This window comes from Bos mutus, chromosome 16 (assembly GCF_027580195.1).
Source record: "Bos mutus isolate GX-2022 chromosome 16, NWIPB_WYAK_1.1, whole genome shotgun sequence".
NCBI classification, from domain to species: Eukaryota; Metazoa; Chordata; class Mammalia; order Artiodactyla; family Bovidae; genus Bos; species Bos mutus.
Window position 1 is genome coordinate 23,944,144 of NC_091632.1, and position 24,401 is coordinate 23,968,544.

At 41.7% G+C, this 24,401-nt stretch overlaps 1 protein-coding gene across 2 annotated transcripts in view; it reads left to right on the forward strand.

Moving 5' to 3' along the window:
• Window positions 1–292: 292 nt before the first annotated feature.
• Window positions 293–24,401, forward strand: part of STX6 (syntaxin 6) — a 54,952-nt gene continuing 30,843 nt past the window's right edge. For both annotated transcript variants that reach the window (XM_014480052.2, XM_070384836.1), the window contains exons 1-3: window positions 293–554; window positions 17,973–18,142; window positions 19,998–20,092. In XM_014480052.2, coding sequence (XP_014335538.1) covers window positions 520–554; window positions 17,973–18,142; window positions 19,998–20,092 — 300 coding nt within the window. In that variant the 5' untranslated portion in view covers window positions 293–519. The remainder of the gene's footprint in view (window positions 555–17,972; window positions 18,143–19,997; window positions 20,093–24,401) is intronic.

The window sequence follows — 24,401 nt, forward strand, 5'->3', positions numbered from 1 at the left end:
GAACTGAGGACACCTGAATGCCTTTCCGGCGAAGGGACAAGCAGCTCCGGCCCCTGAATCCTGAGGGGCAAGTGGAGACAAGACCCACCCTCTTCCACCGCCTCCAGAGCCCCGCCTCCAGGGTCGTGTGACAAGGTGCCCAGGGCCCGCCAACGAGGGGCGGGGTCGGCTGTGATCACGTGTGCACGGATGCGGAAGTGGTGCGGCGGATGGCGTTCGTGATTGGCCGAGGCCGAGGAACCTGGGGGCGGAGCCAGGCGGCCGGACGCTCCGGGAGGAGTCGGGGGAGGGGACAGCCGCGGGGCCGGCTTCGGAGTCTGGATTTGGTCTGCAGTGCCCATCGAGTGCTGGACCAGCGGCTGGCCGGTGCACCCCGCCCTGCGCGCGCAGAGGCTTCGGGACCCCCAGGCCGAGGCGCGGGCCGCTACGAGAGGCGGGTAGGGTGGGCAGAGGGAAATTTGGAGGGCGCGGGCGCCCTGTGCGCGGAGCAAACGTGAGGCGGCCGGGGGCCGGGACGCCATGTCCATGGAGGACCCCTTCTTTGTGGTGAAAGGGTGAGTGTTGCCGAGGGCTCCACTGGAGGAGGCGGTGGCCGTGCTGCCTGCCCGCACCTCCCCGCCTCTCCTCGTTGTAGGGGGGATGGGAGGCAAGTAGAGGCTGGCGTGGGGACAGTGGGGACGGCTTAGCCTGGAGGGCCGTGATCAAGTGTCCAGAGACATCCCTTTCCCGTCCTACCTGGACTTTGAAACCCATGCCCCCAGTCAAGCCCCTGGGGAGGGGGTCCCCTTTGGCCTGTGCGCTGCCCTACAACTTATTTGGACGGGAGGAGGGGTTCAGCAGTTCTGCAGGTGGGAAGGGAGCTTAGGCGTCCCAGACCAAACTGGGGCTCTAGTGGAGCACGGGGCCCTGCTTCGAAGGGGGAAAAACAGCATCTGGGCAGGAAAAGGGAAATGGCCCTCCTGAGCTTTGTAGTTGGCGTGGACGGGGGTGAGCTCCTATTGTCCATTGAGTTCGGAGCGCTGGCCCCGCAGACGGGTGAGACCACAACATGCCCAGAGGCGTCTGAGCACGTTAGCAGGCTTGGAGGCGGGGGCGCCTGGCTCCGGAAGACGACTCAATTCAGTGGGGGAGTTTTTACTGAGTAATGGGAGGGGAGGAAAGCAGCCGTTCAAACTCAGTGATGATGTTGGAAGGAAAACAAAATGAAATCAGCCAAACTAAACTTTCCTTAGCTTTCTGTTAGCACCGGGTTTTTCCCACAGTGCTAAAGGAAATGAGCGCTTGGTTTTTAACTCCCTGATTTCATCCAGGCTGTTTGACAGGTTTCCCCCATTTCTTCCTCTGCCTTTCAGACTAGAACAGCCTTAAACTTATTTTTCCCTGTGAGCTGTCGTGACTCCATCTTTGATTGCTCAGTTGTTTGCAGATACCCAGAAACTTTAATGGCACTCTGTTATATAGGCTTTGTAGCCGTTAAACAAATTCAGGGAAGATGGATCCTGTTGTTACAACTTGTCAGCTTTTGTTTTAAATGTCAAACAAACGTTAAAAATTTGAGAACTGCAAAGTTCCTGAGAGATCAGTGCTAATCACCCTAAAGTACGGCTTTGCTTTCAACTAGTTCCTAGCTCCCTATTTCTATTTCTGTAGGGATAAAAGCTGACCAGTTACTTGAGGGTGTATGTGATTTTTTTTTTTTTTAAGGTTCTTCTAAGAAAATTTAAGTGATATTCTAGGTGAAATACTTTATTATCCATGGTACAGTAAGATACATTTATATATATATTTAACATTTCCCTAAAAAGTTTTGCCTTCACCTGACTTTAGATGGGAAAATCTGAGTTTAGATGATTAATAATACATGGATCTCTACCTGGAAAATGTTATTAGAAGAATTGATTTTTTTTTTTAGGTGTTAATTTTTAAATGTGAAATCTGTGTGTTTTTCCTTTAAATGTTTTTAATTCTTAGGTTTCAAAGGTTATGTCTGGCAGTGGAGGCTGTAGATAATCAGAATTTTTTGTTTCATTTTTAAATGGAATTTGTGAAAATGCTAAATTGCTCTGCCATCTTGACTTTTTTTCCTGATAGTACAGTTTGCCAGGGCTTGCTCACTGATTAGATAGCACTGCTTTATTGAAACATTGGCCAGGAATCTTGTTTGACTTTTACATTGTTTGAGTGCATATCTTTTAAGATATCAAAACCTTTTGCTATGGAAAAGTAAAATTAGCTACATGAGTGTCTCCAGATAATGTGGTGAAATATATGGGGAGCCATGTACCTCTGTTTATTAAAAGTTTTGAAAATACACTCACTGCATGATGTGGAAAAATGAAAGAAGCCTAAATTGTGACCTTTAGCCTAGGAGCTGATAGTCTAATCTGAGAAACAAGTCACCCAATAATTAAGTAGAAATGACTGATGGAAATGATTAGTGCTGAAGTGAATCCAACAGATGATAAGTCCCCTAGTAGTTCACAGAAAGGCATCCCATTAGGAAAGGTTACTATTGGAAAAGCTTTGGACATAGTAGCAGGTCTTGAATTGGGTTTTGAAGATGAGTATCACTTAGATGATTCAGTCCTGTGTGTCTTTTCTGGACTCATCAAGAAGAGTCTCTAATTGGTCTTCCTGCTTCCAGTCTCTTTCCTCTTGCGTCTGCCTTGGTTTTGTTGGACGAGTGTTCTCCAGAATGCAGTGTGAGCCACACATGCCATTTTACATTTCCTAGTCGACACAGGGAAAGTGAAAAACATGTAAAGTGAATTTTAATGTCATCGATAACCTGGTATAGTCAAAATATTTCAACATGTGATAATTATAAAGATTATTAACGAAGACTCTCACCCTTTTTGTACTGTCTTCAAATCTGGTGTGTGTTTTACACTTACAGCACATCTCAATTTGGATGCTGAATTTTCATCAGAGACACTTGATCTGTTTTTAGAATTCATTAAACTTACAGTTGAAAAAGTAGATTCACATACCCAAATTGTTCCAAGTATATTTTTAAATTTTTTGGTAAGTGAATTGAGTGTCAGCTTTTAAATTTAAAGTAATTAAAATTTAAAACTTAGTCCCACAGTCACACTAGCATAGTTCGGCAGTCACATGTGGTGTCCATATTGGGCAGGACAGGTGTAGCTCTTCTAGAACCCAAGCAGGAGTTCCCTACTTAACATCATTTAGTGGCTGCCTGTTGCCTGGAGGAAAGTCTCAAGACTTCCTGGCCTTGTGATGCAGCCTTCCTTTACCCTTCTCTCACTGTGCCTGCCCAGAGCTCCAGGATCTCCAGACTCAGTACAGTGACTGTGACTGTGGGACTGGGTGCTCTGACCCCATATGCATGCATTCTGCCAGATGCGCGCACTCAGCTTGCAGGATTCAAAGTCAGCGTCTCCACTGCCTCCAGAAAGCGCTTCCTTGACACCTGTAACACATTATCGCACCTCTTCCTCTGGCTCTCTGTCATTATTACCGTGAGCTTTGAGGGTTGGAACTGTTTGTTTTTCCTGTGTTTCCAGCCCGCCACCTTGAATATATAGCATAAATGTTGAAGAAGTTCTCTTTGGTGGTTGTGGTTGGTAAGGAATGGTGGTTCGTGGATGAGAACATGACCAGCAAAGGCCCTCAGATGGGCATGGTGTGTTTAGAAATCAAGGAGGGCATCCCAGGCGGAGTAGGAAGTTTATTTGGAGAAGTAATAATAATAATAACTGACATTTAAAGGATGCAACACCTATGCCAGGTGTTGCAAGCTCAGTAAGCACTTTATAAGAATTACCACTTTGTAAGAAGAGTTCTGTGGTGTGGGTATTAGCCCCACTTAACAGATAAGAAAAACAGCTACCACAGGGGGGTTGAGTTACTTCCACAGGGTCACAAAGCTAATAGGTGGTAGACCCAGGATTCAACATTCAGCTGCCTAGTTCTCCTCATACTGTTAACACTTCACAGAACAGGTAGAATAAAATCAAGAAGAGCTCATCTTGAGGCCATTGGAAGTTTTCAAAGCAGGGAGTTCAGTTCAGTTGCTCATTTGTGTCCTACCCTTTGGGACCCCATGGACTGCAGCATGCCAGGCATCCCTGTCCATCATCAACTCCCGGAGCTTGCTCAAACTCATGTCCATCAAGTAGGTAATGCCATCCAACCATCTCATCCTCTGTCATCCCCTTCTCCTGCCTTCAGTCTTTCCCAGCATCAGGGCCTTTTCCAATGAGTCAGTTCTTTGCATCAGGTGGCCAAGGTATTGGAGTTTCAGCTTCAGCATCAGTCCTTCCAATGAATATTCAGGACTAATATCCTTTAGGATGGACTGATTTGATCTTGCTGCCTAAGGAACTCTCAAGAGTCTTCCCCAACACCACAGTTCAAAAGCATCAATTCTTTGGCACTTAGCTTTTTTGAAACTCAGTGAAACTATGAGCCATGCCGTGTAGGGCCACCCAAGACAGATGGGTCATGGTGGAGAGTTCTGACAAAATGTGGTCCACTGGAGAATGGAATGGCAAAACACTTCAGTATTCTTGCCTTGAGAATCCCATGAATAGTTATGAAAAGCAGGGAAATGACATGAAATTAGGGTCCTGAGAATATTGATTTGGTAGTAGTGTTTGGTGCATCAGTGTGAAGAAAGATTAAAAAGGAGACCAGTTAGAAAGCTATTTTAATTTAAATATTCAGTGATTGGTGTCTGAGTGTTTGAGGTTCACTTTGTGAGATTTTGATACTGTCGATGTCTTGTTCAGAGCAGAACACCAGAACATGGGGGAAAACCACCACAGTCGGGCAGCTGGGCTCTCTGGGCAGGTGGAGCTCTACTGGCCCATGTATTCACAGTGGTATTTTTGCTCCCAGAACGCTTAGCCCTACTGAGTAAACTGAGACCGGCCCTTCACTTGTAGTTTGAGTGGTTGACCCTCTTCAGGTGTGTCCTCACTGAGTAAGCTTGATTATTCCCATTGCATCAGGTGGTTCTGTACATCCCGCACCCTAGTCACTCTGACCCAACTCTCTCCCAAGTGTTCTTCTGTGTATTTTACTAATTGTTTGACATCCCCCATGCTGTGGGATGGGTATCTTACCCCCAATTCTTTTTCATTTCCTTCCCCTACCTAAAAATCTCTTCCTCCTCTTAGCCCTATTCACTCCCGACTCAACACTCTGTATCAGTCCTATGTCCACTTGGTCATCAGGTCCTCTTAGTGCATCCCCGGGATATCTCTGGAATTCTCTTCCTCTCTGGTTTTGGTTCCTCCGCCCTCATTCACGTCCTTGTCCTCTCCCACCTGGACTCTTACAAGTGTCCTCTTCAGCAAGCTTCATTGGCACTGCTGCCAGATGTGGCCTTGGAGACATGGTCAGGTCACAGCTCTATCCAGAATCCTTCATTCTAAAACACTTACCGAGTGTTCTCTTTTCGTTTACCAGGGGCGAAAGGTCCAGCAGTGGGCAAACGACATTCCTGTCCTTATGAAGCTTATGTTCTAGGGACAGGTGGTAAACAAGTGAACAAATATATGGTATATCAGGTGGTGGTAGATTCTGTAAGAAAAACAAAGCTAGGTGCAAAGGGAAAGGAAATGCGTGCTCTGGATGTTATTTTTCTTTTTATGTGACTTCCAGAGGCAGTGAGATTTGGTGAAGGAACTGAGCTGTGTAAATCAGGCTGATCTAAAGTTGGAATCTCACCTCTATCCATTATTTGATGTAACTTTTGGCATGTTAATTATCTTCTCTGAACTTGTTTCTTTAGGTACAAAATTGGCTTAACAATGCCTGCTTTATCGGTTATGAGGATTAAATGAGTTAAGGCATGTATGTTGTCTTGGCACAGTTTGGGGCATCCATCAAGTGCTCAGTAAACATTCTCTTTTAAATGTCTGTTTATGTGTCTCCTTCCAAACAGTCTGCCCTTTCTAAGACGAAAGACCATGTCTTACTGGTTTTTTGTTCTGTTTTTATTTTGGAGTAACATTTAAAGTAGCATATGCTCATTTTAGAAAACTTAGGAAATAAAAGTATTTTAAAAAAGGATTAAAGATTCATTGAAGGGACTTCCCTGGTGGTCCAGTGGCTAAGACTCTGAAGCTCCCAAGGCAGGGGGCCTGGGATCAATCCCTGGTCAGGGAACTAGATCCCACATGCTGCAACTAAGAGTTTGAACGCTGAAACTAAAGATCACGCGTGCCACGACGACGACCCAGTGCAGCCACGTGCATAAATGTTAAAAAAAAAAAAAAAGCATTGAAATGCCATCATCCAGAAATAGTTAAAATTTTGGTGTCTTTCTTATCTGTTTCTGTTAATAGTTTTATATAATACTACCCATCAGTTTTTGATCTCTTATCATATATCAGTCACTGTGCTGAGAACCTGCCAGGGGTTGTCGTTTTAATCCTTATGAACTAGGTACTAGTACTATTATTATTATTTTACAAATGAACAAAATTAGTTAAAAAAAACTTCCAAGTTCATAAGCTTGTAATTGGAAAGGCCAGGATTTATATAAATTGGTATTATTGTTATTATTAATCATGAAGAAATTGGGATCATACTGTCTTGAAATCATTTCATCTGTATATCTTTATATCCTTAGCATGTAGCATGCCTTTGGTGGGGAGGCTTTTTAATGACTGCCTTTGTATTTTGTCATATAAATGTAATATAATTTATCACCTGGGATGACATTTATGATGTTTCTAAATTTCTCATTATTACAGTTATTGTAATGATAAGCCCTGCTTTTCATAGGTTTTCATTGCTGTTTCTGATTATTTCCAGAGCCTTTATTCCTCTAGCAGAATTGCTAATTCAGTGGGCTAGCACATTTTCAAAGCTTCTGATACATGTTACCAAATTGCCTTCCAGGATACACTCCTCTCTACTCTACTCCGCACTCCACCCCCAAAGTTTGATGGACCCATTTCCCTTGATCCCTTGCCAGTACTGAGATTCTCATTTGAAGAAACCTTGACTAATTTGCTAGGTGAAACATACCATATTTGAATCATGTTTTTTTCATCATTGTCTTCAGTAAGGTCCTACATAGTGTTTGTTGAATGAATGATCCCATTTTGAGTTTTGGGATCTATAGTTTTTACCCCTCTTTTGTTTGCAGCTTGTAATCAAAATAAGCCATTAAGAAAGTGAGTGGTGGAATATGAGAGTATTTTGTACCAAGTGAGCCTCTCCTGTAGGGAAAAGGCATAAATATTGTGTTCCTTTAATATTTTGCTGGTTTGGAGGCTTTGTGTGCCTAAAGGAGGATAGTTTTATTTCTATGTTCTTGGCTATGGATCCTGTTGAAATAATGGTGTAAGTAAGCAGATGAGCAAAACAATATGTTTTACATTGTATAATTCTCTCTCTCTTGTCTCTGTGTAGAACCTTTTATGAGCTCCTTGAAGGCAAGCATTGTGCACTTTATTCACAATGTTGAGAAAAGTTATCCTTATTTATGAGTACTATTATCCAATAAAATGGAATATGTCAAGTCTCATTTTCTACTTTTTGAAAATCCATCAGATGTTTCAGATGTTTCTTTCTTTTTCTTTTTTTTGCCTTGCTGCATAGTTTGTGGGATTTTAGTTCCCCAACCAGGGCTGGAACCCACACCCTTGGCAGTGAGAGTGTGGAGGCCTAGGCAACTCCCCAATCAGATGTTTCATTGTAAAAATCACTTTGCAGACATTTGTTACACATTTATTGAATTCCTGATACTCTGTTTGGCTCCTGGTTTGAAGAACACTGTGCAGCTGTGTGAAGCAGTTTAGGTGATAGACGATAGGGATTGCATGTAAGATTTTGGAATAGAGCTGAGATGCTGTGGAGACAGAAAAGACTCCCCAGGGAATGTTGGTCAGGGACACTTGCATGAAGCAAGTAGGGCCTTAATCTGAGCCATGAAGGAGGTGTCTGCTTTTCATTTGCAGAGGTGTAAGGACTCTTCCAGATGGGGAAGCGGTGAGCGAAAGTCCAGAGCCAGAAATGAGGAAAGGGAGGATGAGAAGAAGAGCTGCCAACTGAAACAGATTTTGTTTCAGTGAGAAATCAGGTTGGAAATTAAAGTTGGCTCCTTTGTGGGGAGGAGGAGGCATGGAATACCCAGTTGAGGAGTTTAAATTTAATCTGTTTGCTTTTGTAAATTCTTAATGAGGAGGCGGTTTTAACAGTTGTTACCATGCCACTTGCCTGTGGTCAGACAACTTCTGAGGGCTCAAACCCAGGTCTTTTGATTCACTAAGAAAATAGATTTGTCAGGAGGCTTTGATGGGGTTGAAAAGTCTTGTTACTGGAAGGCGCCTCGTGCTCTGGGTCAGAAGAACTTGAGGTCTGAAACCAAGAAGTCTGAGCCCCTGTTCTCTTATTTGTTTAATGAATGCAGACTTGTTATTGTGAAAGTTCCTTCTAGATCTAAAATCCAGTGACGCAGCTTAAGTAGAGGTTGTGCAAGGTGAGAAGTAAGAGGAAGAGTCAAAGATGATGCTTGTCTAGACTAGTTTCAAATCTTGGAGACTAGTGTCACTAAGAACTAGAATGAGGAAGTTAGAGAAGGAAGCAGTTGTTGTTGTTTTCAGCTTTATTTTGTTGTTTGAATACTTGCTTTTTTTGAGGAAGAATATGATTAGTTTGGTTTTAGGCAAATGGAATGATCCTGGAGACAGCTAAAATATAGGATTTAGTCCTGGGTGACTGGTTAGGGTTGGGACGGCAGTTGGGGAGTCATCAACCTCAAGGGAGCGTTTGAATCTACTAGTGTTGTTGAGCACCTAGAAACTGTAAACGTAGTGCTGAGAAATACTGGGACCAGGTGGAAGAAGAGGAAAGAGAAAATTAGTAGAAGCTAAAATAGCACAATATCACAAAAACAAGGAAGTGAGAGTTCAAGAAAATAGGCTGCGGTGTCAAGTACACTGAAAATGAGGGCGAGTTCAAGTCACCCGTGACTGGGACCTGCAGTGTCCCTGGGGCAGCAGTACTGTCCCGGGGAGCTGTGGAAGCAGGGCAGGTTGAGGTCAGAATTGTCTAGAACTGTAGGTAATGAAAGGCTTTTTTTTTTTTTTTTTCCGCCTCTAGGAGAATTATTGCAAAAGATATTATCACAGTGAAGTTGAATTTGGAAATGGCAGTAAGGGCAAGTGTCGCAGGTGTGTGTGTTTCCCCTTACAAAAGGCTTGAGTGTGCAAGTCAGGCGGTGAAAAGAGCGCCTCCTCACCTAGCCTGAGGGGTTGGTGGTGGGACAGGCCGATGGGGCCCAGGGTGGGAGAATGATGCAGAGGCTCGCACAGCCTAGGGTTTTCAGTTTCATCGGTAGAGTGGAAACCGTCTCCCTCAGCAGCCTCTCGGTGCGTTGGTGAACCAGGGACCCCGGTTTCGTACATACAGGATGACGAACACCATGGGTGCTGCTCCAGACACACGTGTTACAGCCTGTGTGTTTTTCCGAAGGTGGCCGTCCAAAATCTATCCTGTCCCATTTGCTTGTCTTAAATTGTGAAGCTGGCTTTCTTCTATCAAGCTGGGATCTTCGTTGCTTTTCTTTGAACCCAGGCAGACCTATGTAACTGCCTTGACTGACAGAATGAGGCAGAAATGACACTGCTTGACTCCTGAGGATTAAGTCACAAAAGACACCCAGTTCAGCTTCCAGTCACATCTTTGTGACCTGGGACGCAAGTCCAGCTCTACCGCAGCCCTTCTGCTCGAGCGCTCATGCGGCGAGACTAAGCAGGCGCAGAGATGCTACTGAGGAGCGCCTCCTGCCCCGGCCCCCTGCCCAGGGAGTCTTTCAGCTGAGGCCCCAGACAGTGTGCAGCAGGGACAAGCCATCCCTTCTGTGTTTGGCACAAATTCCTGACCCAAAGAATCCGTGCATGTTTATGATCCAGCAATCCCACTGCTGGGCATACACACTGAGGAAACCAGAATTGAAAGAGACACATGTACCCCAGTGTTCATCGCAGCACTGTTTATAATAGCCAGGACATGGAAGCAACCTAGATGTCCATCAGCAGATGAATGGGTAAGAAAGCTATGGTACATATACACAATGGAGTGTTACTCAGCCATTAAAAAGAATACATTTGAATCAGTTCTAATGAGGTGGATGAAACTGGAGCCTATTCTACAAAGTGAAGTAATCCAGAAAGAAAAACACCAATACAGTATACTAACGCATATATATGGAATTTAGAAAGATGGTAATAATAACCCTGTATACGAGACAGCAAAAGAGACACTGATGTATAGAACAGTCTTTTAGACTCTGTGGGAGAGGGAGAGGGTGGGATTATTTGGGAGAATGGCATTGTAACATGTATAATATTATATATGAAACAAGTCGCCAGTCCAGGTTCGATGCATGATACTGGATGCTTGGGGCTGGTGCACTGGGACGACCCAGAGGGATGGTATGGGGAGGGAGGAGGGAGGAGGGTTCAGGATGGGGAACACATGTATACTTGTGGTGGATTCATTTTGATATATGGCAAAACCAATACAATATTATAAAGTTAAAAAATAAAAAAATTAAAAAAAGAATCCATGTACATAAGAAATGGTCATTTGTTGCCCCTGATTTTGGGGGTCATTGTTATACAACCAGAGTAACTGAAACAGATGCCACTTCAGAGCCTATCAGCATGGTCAAAGAAGAAAGGAGAAATCAAAAGGCTGGTGGAGGCTGCACCTATGATTATCCTGCAGTTTCTTGGCCCAACTGAATGACAGGTTCAGGGAAACTGAAGCTCCCTAATGGCTGAAACACTTCTTCCTTCCATCTTACCAACAAATTTGGTGAGATCCAGCTAAGAAATGATTTTATGGACATCTGAATGTATTGCCTAAAACCCAAACAAAGGGTTGGCTGGGATGGTGAACTTTTCTCCATGGTGGAACAGACTGGGATGTTGTATTGTCGTTCAATCGCTCAGTTATGTCTGACTCTTTGTGACCCCATGGATTGCAGCACACCAGGCTTCCTTGTCTTTCATCATTTCCTGGAGCTTGCTCAAACTCATGTCCATTGAGTCAGTGATGCCATCCCACCATCTCATCCTCTGTCGTCCCCTTCTGCCTTCAATCTTTTCCAGCATCAGGGTCTTTTCTAATGAATCAGTTTTTCACATCAGGTGGCCAAAGTATTGGAGCTTCAGCTTCATCATCAGTCCTTCCAATGAATATCCAGGATTGGTTTCCTTTAGGATTGACTGATTTGATCTCCTTGCAGTCCAAGAGACTCAAAGAGTTTTATCCAACACCACAATTGAAAAGCATCAATTCTTTGGCAGAATGTTGTGTGGTAGGGGCTTAACCAGCAGTGACTAGAGGTTAGTGCTCGCTAGCTTCAAACAAACAGGGGAACTTCCCTGGTGGTCCAGTAGTTAAGACTCCTCACTTCCAATACAGGGGACAAGGGTTCAATCCCTGGTCAGGGAACTAAGATAAGCACATGCCTCATGGTGTGGCCAAAAAGAAAAGGAAAAAAAAAAAAAAAAACACCACCCACGGAAGAACTGGGTTGGTTTCATCCTGCCAATCTCAACTCTTTTTAAGGAATGGAAGAATCCAGTTTTGAAAGCTTGGATTACTTTATTTTTGCTTGAAAGATACATTCTTCAAAGTCGTTTTTGACATTTGCTTACTGGAAAGAAGCTCTGTGTTACAAGTGGTCGCATGGGCCCTGGTATGACTCTCAGTGAAGAGCCTTCATTCTCTTGGTCATAGAAGTTGTTATCCGTGAGGATGTGATGGGGCTCATCATTTTGATGGGCCGTTTGGTGGACAGCAAGGGGAAGAGCCTCTTCCCTGGTATTTCCACGCTGTGACTCTTGTTATCCATGAAATGTGTGAGTTGAGACTGACTTCGAAGCATCTGCAGCAGATGTGGGAGTTAGCCATCTCTCTCCTTCAAGGGGCTGAAAAATATCTCCTGGTAAGGAGCTAACCCTGTAATGCCTAGGGAAGCAATTAGCAAGATTTTTGTTGAAATGGTGTCAGACATGATACCCAAAGCTGTCCATGAGCAGATTATTACTTATCAAGAAGATAGTTAAGCTGAAGTGAAGTGAGTGAAGTCACTCAGTCCTGTGCGACCCCATGGACTCTAGCCTACCAGGCTCCTCCGTCCATGGGATTTTCCAGGCAGGAGTACTGGAGTGGGTTGCTGAAGATCTCCAGGGGATCTTCCTGACCCACAGATTGAACCCGGGTCTCCCGCATTGTGGGCAGACGCTTTATGGTCTGAGCCACCAGGGAAGCCTCTGTACCAAGAAGCTAAGCCGAAGAACTCCAGAAATTCAAGGTGTACGTGGCCCCTCATAGAAAGTTCTGAGTATCAGACTTTAATCATTCCCATTATGCACTTGGAAGAAAAACCTGAAAATAGCTAAAGCAGACTCTACAGGAAAAAGAGGCAATATCGTGTGATTCCTACCTTTCCAGAGACCGCAGATGAATGTGGATCACCGTTGACTAAGGAGTCGGCAGCCTCAGAGCTCCCTGCAGGGTGCAGCATGCTCACAGGGGCTCAATGTGTGGTGGGCGCTAACCATGAGCAGAGGATGGCGCACCTACATGTGTGGGAATGCACACAAGTTCATGCAGAAACAACCCCTGTACCTTTCCTGGAAAAGTAGGTGAAGAAAGCTCCACCAGCTCTTCTCTACTGAGATCCTCCCAAATACCAAACAGCTGGCCTGGTTGTATACTCCTGTGTCTTGTTCATCGGTTTACTTGGAATGACAGGTGATTCTAAACATGTAGTCCCAGGTATTTACAAATGGTTCTGAGCTGAGTGGGTTGTGTCACTAGTTAGTGTCTTGTACTTCTTACGTGTGTCTTCAAACTGTTCAGGAATCCCAAGTTCTTTTGGATATTCTGGGTATCATTAATATTTGGTTTAAAAACAGGTTTTGTCTGTGACACACGTTTTCTCTCCATGCTTTCTTTTTCAGGCTAATAGCTGAAATGATATTAAAAGAAGAAAAATTGGGAGGTGTTATAAACTTTGAGGGACCCTGTTATAGATGCTATTAAGATGGGATTCCTTGACATACTACAGGTTCTCTGGCTTTTCAGATCAGAACCACTGCTGACCATTCCCACCTTTGTGATCCCTTAAAACACATCTCAGAAAAGTAAAATAAGACTACTTTGACTTTCTTATGTCTGTGCTACTACTCGAAGACTAAAAATGAACGAGATTGAGAGTGATATGAGCCAGGTCACTGGCCGGGCATGTGGGGTGTTGAATGTTATCCTGGGATCGCTTAGTAGCATTTTTCTAATTCCTGCCATTTCTTTCATTTCTTTTTTAGGACATGCTCAAGTTCTTGCATGCTTTAGGACTCTTTGATTTCACTCTGTGTTGCTAGAATTGAATCCACCCACCTGCTCCTCCTTCCTCTCAAGTCTGAGTCGTCAGCGTCTTTAAAGTTGTGGTGATGAAAGTATGGCCCTTGGCTCCCAGTGTGGGGGCCACCTCAAGATCCTTTCATAGCAGAGCCCCTCAGCTTCAGATGCTTTTGCTACTCAGATGTTATTTACTTTTTTCATCATGTTAACATTTAAACTGATGGTGCAAAGGCAGTGGCAGGTTAAACCACTCGTGTCTTTCCCTAAATCAAGGCAGCGGCACCAAAACCATTCCTCCCTCGTGGTGAAAAAGAAAAAGAATCACGTTCCCTTCAGATTGTTCTTCATGAAACAGTAAAAGAAATATTAATTTTATCTAATCTTGATTCCCAATAACACTTTTCCTTTTCTAAAAAAAAAAAAAGAGTTGGTCTCTCTCTCTCTCTTTTTTTTCGCTGTTGTATGCACCCTGTGGGATCTTAGTTCCCTAACTAGGAATCAAACCTGGGCCCCTGGTGGAAGTGCAGAGTCCTAACCACTGGACTGCCTAGGAAGTCCCAACTTTTCCTCACTTTTTAAAAGTTATGATTAGCCAACAATAAAACTGACTCTTTTTAGTGTATACTTCTGTGAAATTTGACAAATGCATGTAGTCAGTAACCACCACTCCACAAGTAAGTTGTAGGACAGATCCATCACCCCTAGAAGTTTCTCTCTGTCCCTCTCCCGCCATGTCCAGCACCTGGCAACTACTGATGTGTTTTCTCTCCCTATAGTTCTGCCTCCTCCGTAATGTTACAGAAATGGAAGCATACATTGTGTGGCCATCTAACTTCTTACACTTTGCATGATACGTTTTGGGATTTGTCTTTATTGTTGCATGTAGGCATGGTTTGTTCCTTTTTATTGCTGAGTACTATTCCATTGTGAAGGTGTACCAGAGCCGTCCATTCCTTGGTTGAAGGACATTTGGCTTGTTTTCAGTTTTTGGCTATTATGACTAAAACCACTGTAAGAATTTGCAGGTTGTTGTGTGAGTGTGTGTGTTTTTGTGTCGTCTTGAAGTGGCGTTGTTGGGTCATATGGTAAATGTACGTTTTGTATGTTTAATTTTAAGAAACGACTACACTGTTTTCCAAAATGGCTGTACAAGTTTGTGTTGCCGCCAGCAATCCATGAGAGTTCCAGTTACTCCACCACCTGGTCAGCACTTGGCATTGTCGGTTGGTTGTGTGAGGCCATTCCAAGTTTGTAGTGGTATCTCATTATGGATTTACTTTGCATTTTTCTAATGACTAAAGGGATTGGGCATCATTTCATGTGCTTACTTGTCACTTGTATGTTATCTCTAGTGAAGTGACTGTGCAGATCTTTTGGCCTCCCCCTTTTTTTTTTTTAAGAAATCAGCTCCGTTTTCTTTTTTAAAGATTTGTTTGTTTATTTTGGAATGTGCTGGGTCTTCATTGTGCCCATTTTTTAATTGGGTTTGTTTAAGTTTTGAGAGTTTAATATATATATATATGTATATTGTAGATACAAGTTATTTAATCAGAAGTGTAACTCACAGTTGTTTTCTCCCAACCTCAGTACACACTTTAATATTCTTTGTGACAGCATGAGAGAGTGCATGGGGCACTTTTGCTGTATTGTAAGATGACTGACTCCAGCGAAGGCACTTCCGTGATGCAGTTACAAGCTGAAATAGCTCACTTTTTCCTCCACAGAATCTCATTTTTTTCTTCAAAAAATGACTTGCAGACTTGTTATTGAGACTTGCATATGCTCATAAGGATCAAAATTATCCATTAAAAACCTTGAGATTTTCTCAAAAATGAATGAGGTGAACCTGTCACTTCTTGGAAAACAACTGACAATATTTTTACGGATGATGAAATTAGAGCCTTTTTAAAAAAAAGAATTTGGGAAGCTTGATTCAACTTGTATCATGTTACAGATTCCAAGTAGTTAAAGTTTTTGTAGTGGGATTGGTGGTGATACTATTGTATGATTTTGGATGTTGTGTAATGAAATGAGTCAGCATTTGGAAGATCTTTGATGCTTGGTAAAATACTTTGCAAATGAGCAGTACATGATGGGTGAAAGAGGCATTCACTGTAGAAGATGGAGCAGTGAGTTGCAATGTATGAGGTGTTCACAGGGTCTTTGGTGCAGTTTCAGCTTCATATTGCCGCTAAGCTTTAAGAAACTGCCACTTGTCAAGTTTTCTTAGAGCGACAAAAAAGAATATCCACAATTATCTGAAAAGACTGTTAAAGTACTCCTCGCTTTTCCAACTATATATCTGTATAAGGCTGGATTTCTGTCATATGCTTCAACCAAAACGTATGTAAACAGTCAGTGTAAAAGCAGTTGTAAGAATATACCTGTCCTGCTGTTAAACCAGATATTTGCAAAATGTGCAAAATGTGAATCAAAGATTTGCAAAAATGTGAATCAGTGCCAGTCTTCTCACTAAATATTTTTGTTTTAGAAATTTTTTGCAAAACATTAACATACAGTAATTTCATTGTAATGTTTTATTAATTGGTAAATATTTAAAAATATGTTTGAATTTCTAATATGGTAAATGACAACAGATAAAGAGCCCACATCAAAATAAGTTCTTTAGGGGTCTTCAGTAATTTTGAAAAGTGCAGAAGAGCCCTGAGACTGAAAAAGTTTATGGATTAGCGCTTAAGAGTTTAATTCCAGCATCCTAGTTGTCTGGTGGTGGTAGAGAATGTGGTATGCTCCAGCCTGAGACTTCTAGTTTTCAAAAAGCGGATTCATTTTGATATTTGGCAAAACTAATACAATATTGTAAAGTTTAAAAATAAAATAAAATAAACTAAAGTGATTAACTTAAATCATTAAAAAAACAAAAAGCAATTCAGAATTCAGATTTCCTTTACAGAACTGGTAATTTTTATGTCCTTTAGAATGAGATATATTGTCTTAGATAACTTTTTAACTCTGCCTTCTATTATCAGAGAAGGTATTCAACACAATTCAACACAAACTTCCCTTCACCAAGTACTTCATATTATGGGAAAATGTATGCCCTTTTCTTTACCAGATCAGCCAGAAACCTCAATAGAGAGTAAAAATAGTAGATTTGCATCTCAGTTACTTAGTCCTTCCTCTTTCTGTCTCAGATAGTTTCTCTTTAGCACTGAAAGCATAGGGCTGATGTGAGAGGAGCAATGAGGGGACTTGCTGAACCCATGAAAAGTACTTGCTGAACATAGTAGACTGTTCCTGGTAGATTGATTGTGGGCCACAGAGCTCAGTGATTTATTCAGCTGGATCCAGTGTCTATAATTCTGTATTTAACATTCAGCTTTTTAGCTCTCATCAGTATTCACAGTCCAAGATATTATAAGGTACCTTTTTTCATTTTGTTAGTGCTGTTTCCTCTGACACCTGAAATGTCAGAGGGAATAGGATGCGTGCAGCTCCCTGTTTTAAAGCCATAGGCAACAAGCACACTGATTGAACACCCAGAAGAGTCGGTTAAGAAATCATGGAAGGATCATAACAGATATCTTAGTTTAGGAGCATGAAGGTTATAATCTTTGTACACAAGAGACCATGATTATAAAATGACTCCTTTTTGGCTTTTATACATGGTAGTGTTAGATTATAACATTTAATGGTAGATATTGGCCCAATGGTGGGGAGAAAGGTTTTTAAGACCTTGTGGCTGTTATCTATAATCTAAAAGAAAATAGACCGTAGTACTTAATGGCCTAGTCTCACCCCCTGAACTTGAAGCACACTAATCTTCTGTGCAGAGTAGAAAGTACAATAGAGATATATAAAGCTAATACTGTTGGGGAATCTTCTAATGAGATTTTGAATTTTAAAATGTCTCAAGTTGAAATACTTACCTTCTAAAAGATGAGCTGTGTAACAGTAACTCTTCTATCTACCCTTTTTTACCCCCCTTTCCCAGCAGTCTTCCTAAGGAAAAGAAAGTTGTTTTAGAATCTTCATCTGAATATAAATTACTTTGCACCAACTAGCAGCATGTGTGAATGTTAATGGTCCTTTAGTTAATTTGTATTATAGCTTCTTAGATTACTTTTAAGTATGGTCTGTTAGAAAAATTAAATTTTGTCCTTTACAAAATTTAAAGGACACCCTGGTGGCTCAGATGGTAAGGAACCCACCTGCCAATGCAGGAGACACAGGAGACGCGGGTTTGATCCCTGAGTTGGGAAGATGCCCTGGAGAAAGAAATGGCAACCCTCTCCAGTATTTTTGCCTGGAAAATCCCACCGACAGAGCAACCTGGGGTTGCAAAGGATGAAACGACTGAGCGGCTAGCAGTTTCACTTTACGAACAAACTTGATGTTATAGCTGCTTAAGTTGTGGCTGTTTTATTTTGAAATCAACTGAAAACATAATACTCAGACTATTATTTTAAAATTTTGAATTTTGATATTTGTCCATGAAGAGCCTTCTGTAATAACAGAGAAACACTTTGGGGAATGGTGGTTCATTGCTGAGGGTGGGGTCTGATTGTAATGGTTAACATAAGTCTTGTGTTAACTTGTTCATAGTAAGCGTTGTCTCATTTCTCTCCTTTCCCTTCACCTGGTTACAGAGAGGTTCAGAAAGCAGTCAACACTGCACAGGGATTGTTTCAGAGATGGACAGAGCTCCTCCAGGACCCATCCACAGCCACGAGGGAAGAAATCGACTGGACCACCAACGAGCTGAGGAACAACCTCCGGAGCATAGAGTGGGACCTAGAGGACCTCGACGAAACCATCAATATCCTTTTCTGAGGCATCTGTGCCATGTGAGGCAGACAGGCAAATGGACAGGTTTTCATTCAGATGTCTCAAATACATAGATTAGATATTTCCTTTTATCATTGATTGATGTTGCTCTTATTTGTACCATGGCACACTTAAAATCATTGCCCAGGAGGCTAAGGTAGAGTAATCAAATTCTGCTTCAGTGCATGACAGATTCTGCAACATAGAGGCCGCGTAGCGCAGTGGCTTTGAGCTTGGACCCTGTAGTCAGACTGGGTGTTCAAGTCCTGCCTCTGCCAGTTGCTAACTGTGACTCTGGGCACTTTGCTTTTCAGTAGAACCTTAGGTAACAGTTGTACCTAGCTCATACGATTGTTGAAAGTTTATCAGGTAAAGAGCTTAGGATAGTGCCTGACCCAGTGAACTTTCTTTTTTGTTGTTGTTGAGTCATGCAGCCTGTGGGATCTTAGTTCCCCAACTAGGGATCAGACTGTGCCCCCTGCATGCCTGCTTTGGAAGCTCAAAGTCCTAACTACTGGACTTGCGTGAAGTCCCCACAGAGAGCTTCTGTGAGTGTTAGCTGTCATTATTTTGAGGAGGTGTATACAGACCAATATTGTACATTGTAATTAGAGATCAAAAGAAAATCTTTCCCCAGACTTTCCTGTTCAGTGCCAGTGAGCGTTAGAGAAGCATCTTGTCCCATGAAACTGCACTTATTAAAGCAGATCTATGTGCCAAGTCATGCTATTGATGTTAAGTAAGTTCGCTGATATGATGGATGAACCAGGGAACTGTAAAAGTTGGATTACATGGCCGTTTTTTCAACTGGAAATATTCAGTCATAACTTTAGATCGAAGATATGCCATTTGCATGTTCTGAGGCCTGTTTTGTTTTTTGAGTGTAACAAAACATAAAGGAAACCAGATTTTGTCCGGATCAGTCTATAGTCAGCACACAGGTTCATATAGAGTTGACTTGTGGAGTGGATAATTTCTTTTCATCAAAATGACCCTGGGGTACCTTTTAAATTATTAAAAGACAGATATGTTCTCTGAAACTAGTGGAAGAGAAATATGTGAAGGGGTGGGAGCAAAAGCACCCTTACAGGGATATATGTCCTACCTCGAGACAGGAGGGAAGAGAAAAAGATTGGGGGAGATAGAGAAATTGTGAGATAAAGAGAACAAAAGTTTTAATAGATATCGTCATTCAGCAAATAGTCACTGAGTGTGCTATGTGCTGGACATCTTGCTAGTTCCTGAGATTGGATTGATAAGCAAAAGTGTACCGACCCTTGTGTACCGACCCTTGTAGAACTTATGGTGGGGGTAGAAGGGGGCTTGGAGGAGGGAGAACAGACATTAGTCAAATATTATTACAAACGCATCCTTGCGGACGATAAGAAATGAGTACAGAGAGCCATGGAGTGACCCAGGGTCGGGGTGAAAAGAGCAGGGAAGCCTCGGAGAAGAAGCCTCGATTTCTAGATTAAGAAGCAGAGTTAGCATCTTGACAGAAGTGGGATGGTTGGGAATGGCAAATGAAAACGGCTTGCAATCGCTGTCCTGGGAAAGATGATCTGGAGTCAAAACAGTGGTAGGCACGTGGAAGAGCCTAGCTCAGCTGTGGCCGGACACCTGTGGGTTTGTAGTGAACCCAGGCAGGTCACCTCTGCCTTGGGGCACAAGGAACCCTGTCTAGCTGTGGGCAGAGAAAGTTTGAGGATGATCAGTGTAAGTTGACTGTGTGTTCAGAAATTGGGCCAGATTTTATTGCTTGCTTGTGAGAGATCTGCGGTTTAACACTGATGTTGGCTGTTAGGTTTTGGCTGATGAAATTGCTTTACCTTGACTTTTTGACCCACGCATAGTTGAAGCAAATCCTAGGAAATTCAACCTTGATGCAACCGAATTGAGTATAAGAAAAGCCTTCATCACAAGTACTCGGCAGGTTGTCAGGGTAAGGAGTGAAATCTTATTGTGTTACTTGTGCAAGAAAAAGCCAGACTGCTCCAAACTCTTTCCCTTAATGTAAACTACTAGGTCAGCTATAAAACTCCTCCTTAAGTGAGTTAAATGACAGTTTCCACATATAATTTCTCTGATAGAAAAAATCTATTGTTAATATCATCAGGCTTATTTCTCAGAGCAAAAATGAGGGGGTAGACTGCTGGCTTTGGGAAGGTTATTGTGTCCTTCCTGTCCATCTGTCTCACTCTTCCAGACCAGTTGTCTTTTTTCCTCTTTATTTCTTAGTATGCTGTGTTCCTAGACAAAAAGAAGAACTATGGTAGAAACCATTTGGTTTCCTGATTGATTGGTAATCACTTTGCATTGTGAAGAGTGCTCTTACTGGGTTTGGATGGCGGCCTCTTCTACCATCTGAATTGCTTCTGGAACTCTTGCAACCCAGTTACTGACATTTCTATATACAACTGCTTGACAGCCTTTCGGGAGTTATCCAGAGCAAACAAGCAATCATCAGCCTATAAGAAATCAATCCAAGGGAAAAAAATCTTTAGTCTCAGATTATTTTGATATTAACCTATTGTTAAAAAGACCTAAGAGAAAATAGCATGTAAGTGAAATATCATTAAGATATGTTTGTATTTTGAAACTATATGGCTAAGCCAGTTGATTAGCATAACTAGATGTAAGAGAACCAGCTGTCTTTAACATATGTACTAGAAAGCAGCTTCCTTGAATAAAAAGACTTGGGATCATACCAGTGCTAACATATGGCTTTTTAAGAGTCATCTTAGGCAGGAACCTTGCTATGTGTTTGCCAAAGACTCCGTGTCATGTGATTTCCTTTTGAAATTATTTCAAATGGTAGGTTATCACTGAGCTTTAAACGATTCTTATTCCTTGTTTTACTCATTAGTTGCCTTTCTGTATCCATATACCTAGAAATTGTTTAGAAATAAACCCATGTTTATGGGGTGGTAACCTATTTAGATCTAGGAGCCCCATCTATGGGTTTCTCTGGTGGCTCAGTTATAAAGAATCTGCCTACCAACACAGGAGACTCAGGAAATGTGGATTTGATCCCTGGGTTGAGAAGATCCTCTGGAGGAGGAAATGACAACCTGCTCATGTATTCTTGCCTGGAAAATCCCATGGACAGAGCAACCTGGGGGCTACAGTCCATGTGGGGTGGCAGAGACACTACTGAGTGACTGAGCACTCAAGCATGTATTGAGCATGTATACCCCATCTATACAGTGAACATTTGGGTTAGACATTCCTAGTCTCTAGCCAGTTCAGAGGATATTCTGATAAGGAAGCCCTGTTGTTAGGTGGTATATTGTTGGGTAGCGCAAACAATTTCCCAGTTACTTACTTTATAAATAGAGTGTGTGCTTTTTAAATTTTTTGTGATAGGTTTTTCTGAAGATGACTTCTGTAGATGTTGATATTTAAATGATGCCTTGCAGTGATGCAATGATTAAATGACTTTAATCATTATATTTATTCTTTCTGCAAGGTAGTACTTAGAAGTTCTGCACATTGAAATTCAGAGGTCAATACAGTAAACGTTAAGTGAGTTGGTATAATTGAAAGTGTAATCCAAAGTTCATTTTCTAGTATTTGAAAAGCTTTTTAAAGTATGTTCTTTGCAATAAGTATTCTAAATCATCTATACTTCACAGTGTTGCAGAGTCCTTTTAGAGTTGAGAGCTAAAGTAGACTCAAAACGGTGTGATTCAACTGAATGTGTTAGAGTTTTTGGTCCTCCTTCTAATTTGGAAGCTGTTACTATTTGCCAGTGGTGGGTTAATAGTACCTAACTGATTTTTTGCTTCTCTGATTTTAATAAATTCTAGTTGAGGTTTTGTGGAAAAAAAGAAGTGGTAATTGACAGTAACTTGATTTTTTTTTTAAAAGCATTGTGTTGATTCAGTATTGTTATATTCAACTAGACAATATTTGTATCCAGAGCTCTCTGAGTTCCACTTCAAGGACACTGATAGCATGGGTTCAGAGAGTTAGCATTTTGGGTAAATGAAACACAAGACCAGGCTCAGATTAGGACTTTGTACACCACAAGTTTATGCAAGCTCCTTGGTTACCAGTATCAGTTAGATGTCATTCAGTTGCTTGAAGGAATGCATTTTGATGCATTTGTGCCAATTGTGCTTTCTCCTTCTTTGGGCAGGCAGTGATACGTTACACATTTTTTGTAGCTGTTCTGTCTGAAGAACTAAACCTCTATCTCGGTTTCTTCTCAATTAATGTCCACTGTTTTTGCTTTTAAATAAGTCATTTTTATTTAAAGAGTCTTGTGTATGTTTTTCCAAGTGTCTTTTTAGTTTGTGCAGTTTTTATTAAGTCTTACCAGCAGTTTTTTACTAAAGAAAACAAAGTGAAGTGAATTCGCTCAGTTGTGTCCAACTCTTTACAACTCTATGGACTGTTTCCCCTCATGCTCCTCCATCCATGGGGATTCTCCAGGCAAGAATACTGGAGTGGGTTGCCATTTCCTTCTCCAGGGGATCTTCCCAACCCAGGGATCGAACCCAGGTCTCCCACATTGCAGGCAGGCTCTTTACCCTCTGAGCCACCAGGGAAGCCCAAAGAAAGCAAACATTTGTGGAGTTGCCTATATATCAGAGATTTCACATGTGATATATTTGTGTTATGGAGATCTATTGCAGAAGTGACATTGGGTTAATTTAATAGTGAAAGGTTTTTGTAGTCAATGGCAAAATAGTGAATAAGAAGTGAGAGGACATGAGTTCTAGGCTCCCCTGAGACCTCAGTAAATTTTCAGCATGGCAAGTCATGTAGCCTCTCTCGATCTCAGTTTTCTTTAACAAGTAAATGATCCTCACTAACTGCAACTTTCTGAACTTTCAAAGGCAATCAAAACTATAGCACCCTCTCCCCAAAATCCATCTCTTCAAATCTAAGAATTGTTTATAGTCAGTTATAAGTCATGATAGAAATGGCTTTGGTTAATCAAAAAGAGTGAGGCATACTGTGTCACTACAAATGACGCTGGGATGTGAGTCCTCTGCGCGGGAAGCACTGGGATTTCCAGCGTGTTATTCACTCAGCTTGGAAGATGGCGCAAAATGAGAACAGCATACACAGGAAGTTGTTTCATTTATTTGTTGTTTTTTTTGACAAGTGACCCATATTTTATCAGTACTAACTGCTTATTGACAGCTTATTCTAAAAGAAGATGAGTTTTAATTATGTTTTTGGCATGACAGGTGTTACACAATACTCAAAACTGTTTAGCAATGTAACTTAAAATCCCAGATCCTAATAAGAAGGTGATCTGTGGCATGGTATCTGGCAGTTTTTACCCTGCATAAAGAAAGGACCATCTTGAAAGTGAAAGCCACAGCTCTTTGCCTTTTGCAATGCCAAACACAGGATGCGCACCACACAGCTCTTGAGGTTACTGCTGTCGGAGCTAACACACACTCACACATACACACATATTTTATTAAACGGAAAACTTAAAAATGGAAACTTTTAAATGTGTGTTTCATTAAAGTAATGCATGCCCATTTTAAGGGCTTCCCAGGTGTTGCTAGTGATAAAAAACCTGCCTGCTAATGCAGGAGACATGGGTTTGATCCATGGATTGGGAAGAGCCCCTGGAGGAGGGCATGGCAAACCACCCAGTATTCCTGCCTGGAAAATCCTATGAACAGAGAAGCCTGGCGGGCTACAGTCCATGGGGTCACCAAGAGTCAGACCCAACTGAAGCGACTGAGCACATGCACACACATGCTTTTAAAGAGAATTAGAAAAATTTTACAAAAACAAAAAATAGAAAAAGAAACCTAAACTCAAAATACAACACAAAAACAGAACTTTGTTTTATTTGTCCATATTTGTGATTATACTGTTATGTAATCATAAGCGTTTTTAAGTTTTAAAATTAAAAACAATCTGTACTTTAAAAAAAATGCAAATAATTTTGATGAATAAGAAAGGTGAAAATGTGCCTCCATTCTATAATTCCACTCTATAAAAATAATCAGTTTTATCTATTTTTTCTAGGCATTTCTATAAAACGAAATTGAAATATATTTTTAAAAGAAATGATATATTAGTTTGTAATTTTATATGTAAAAATATTGTGGACATAGTTTTATATCAATACAGATACATGCTGTCTAATAGAAATACTAAAGTACAAGCTATCTTTAATTTTCTAGTAGTCATATTTAAAAAATAAAAAGAAACTGGTAAGGAGAAGGGGGCGACAGAGGATGAGATGGTTGGATGGCATCACCAGCTCAATGGAC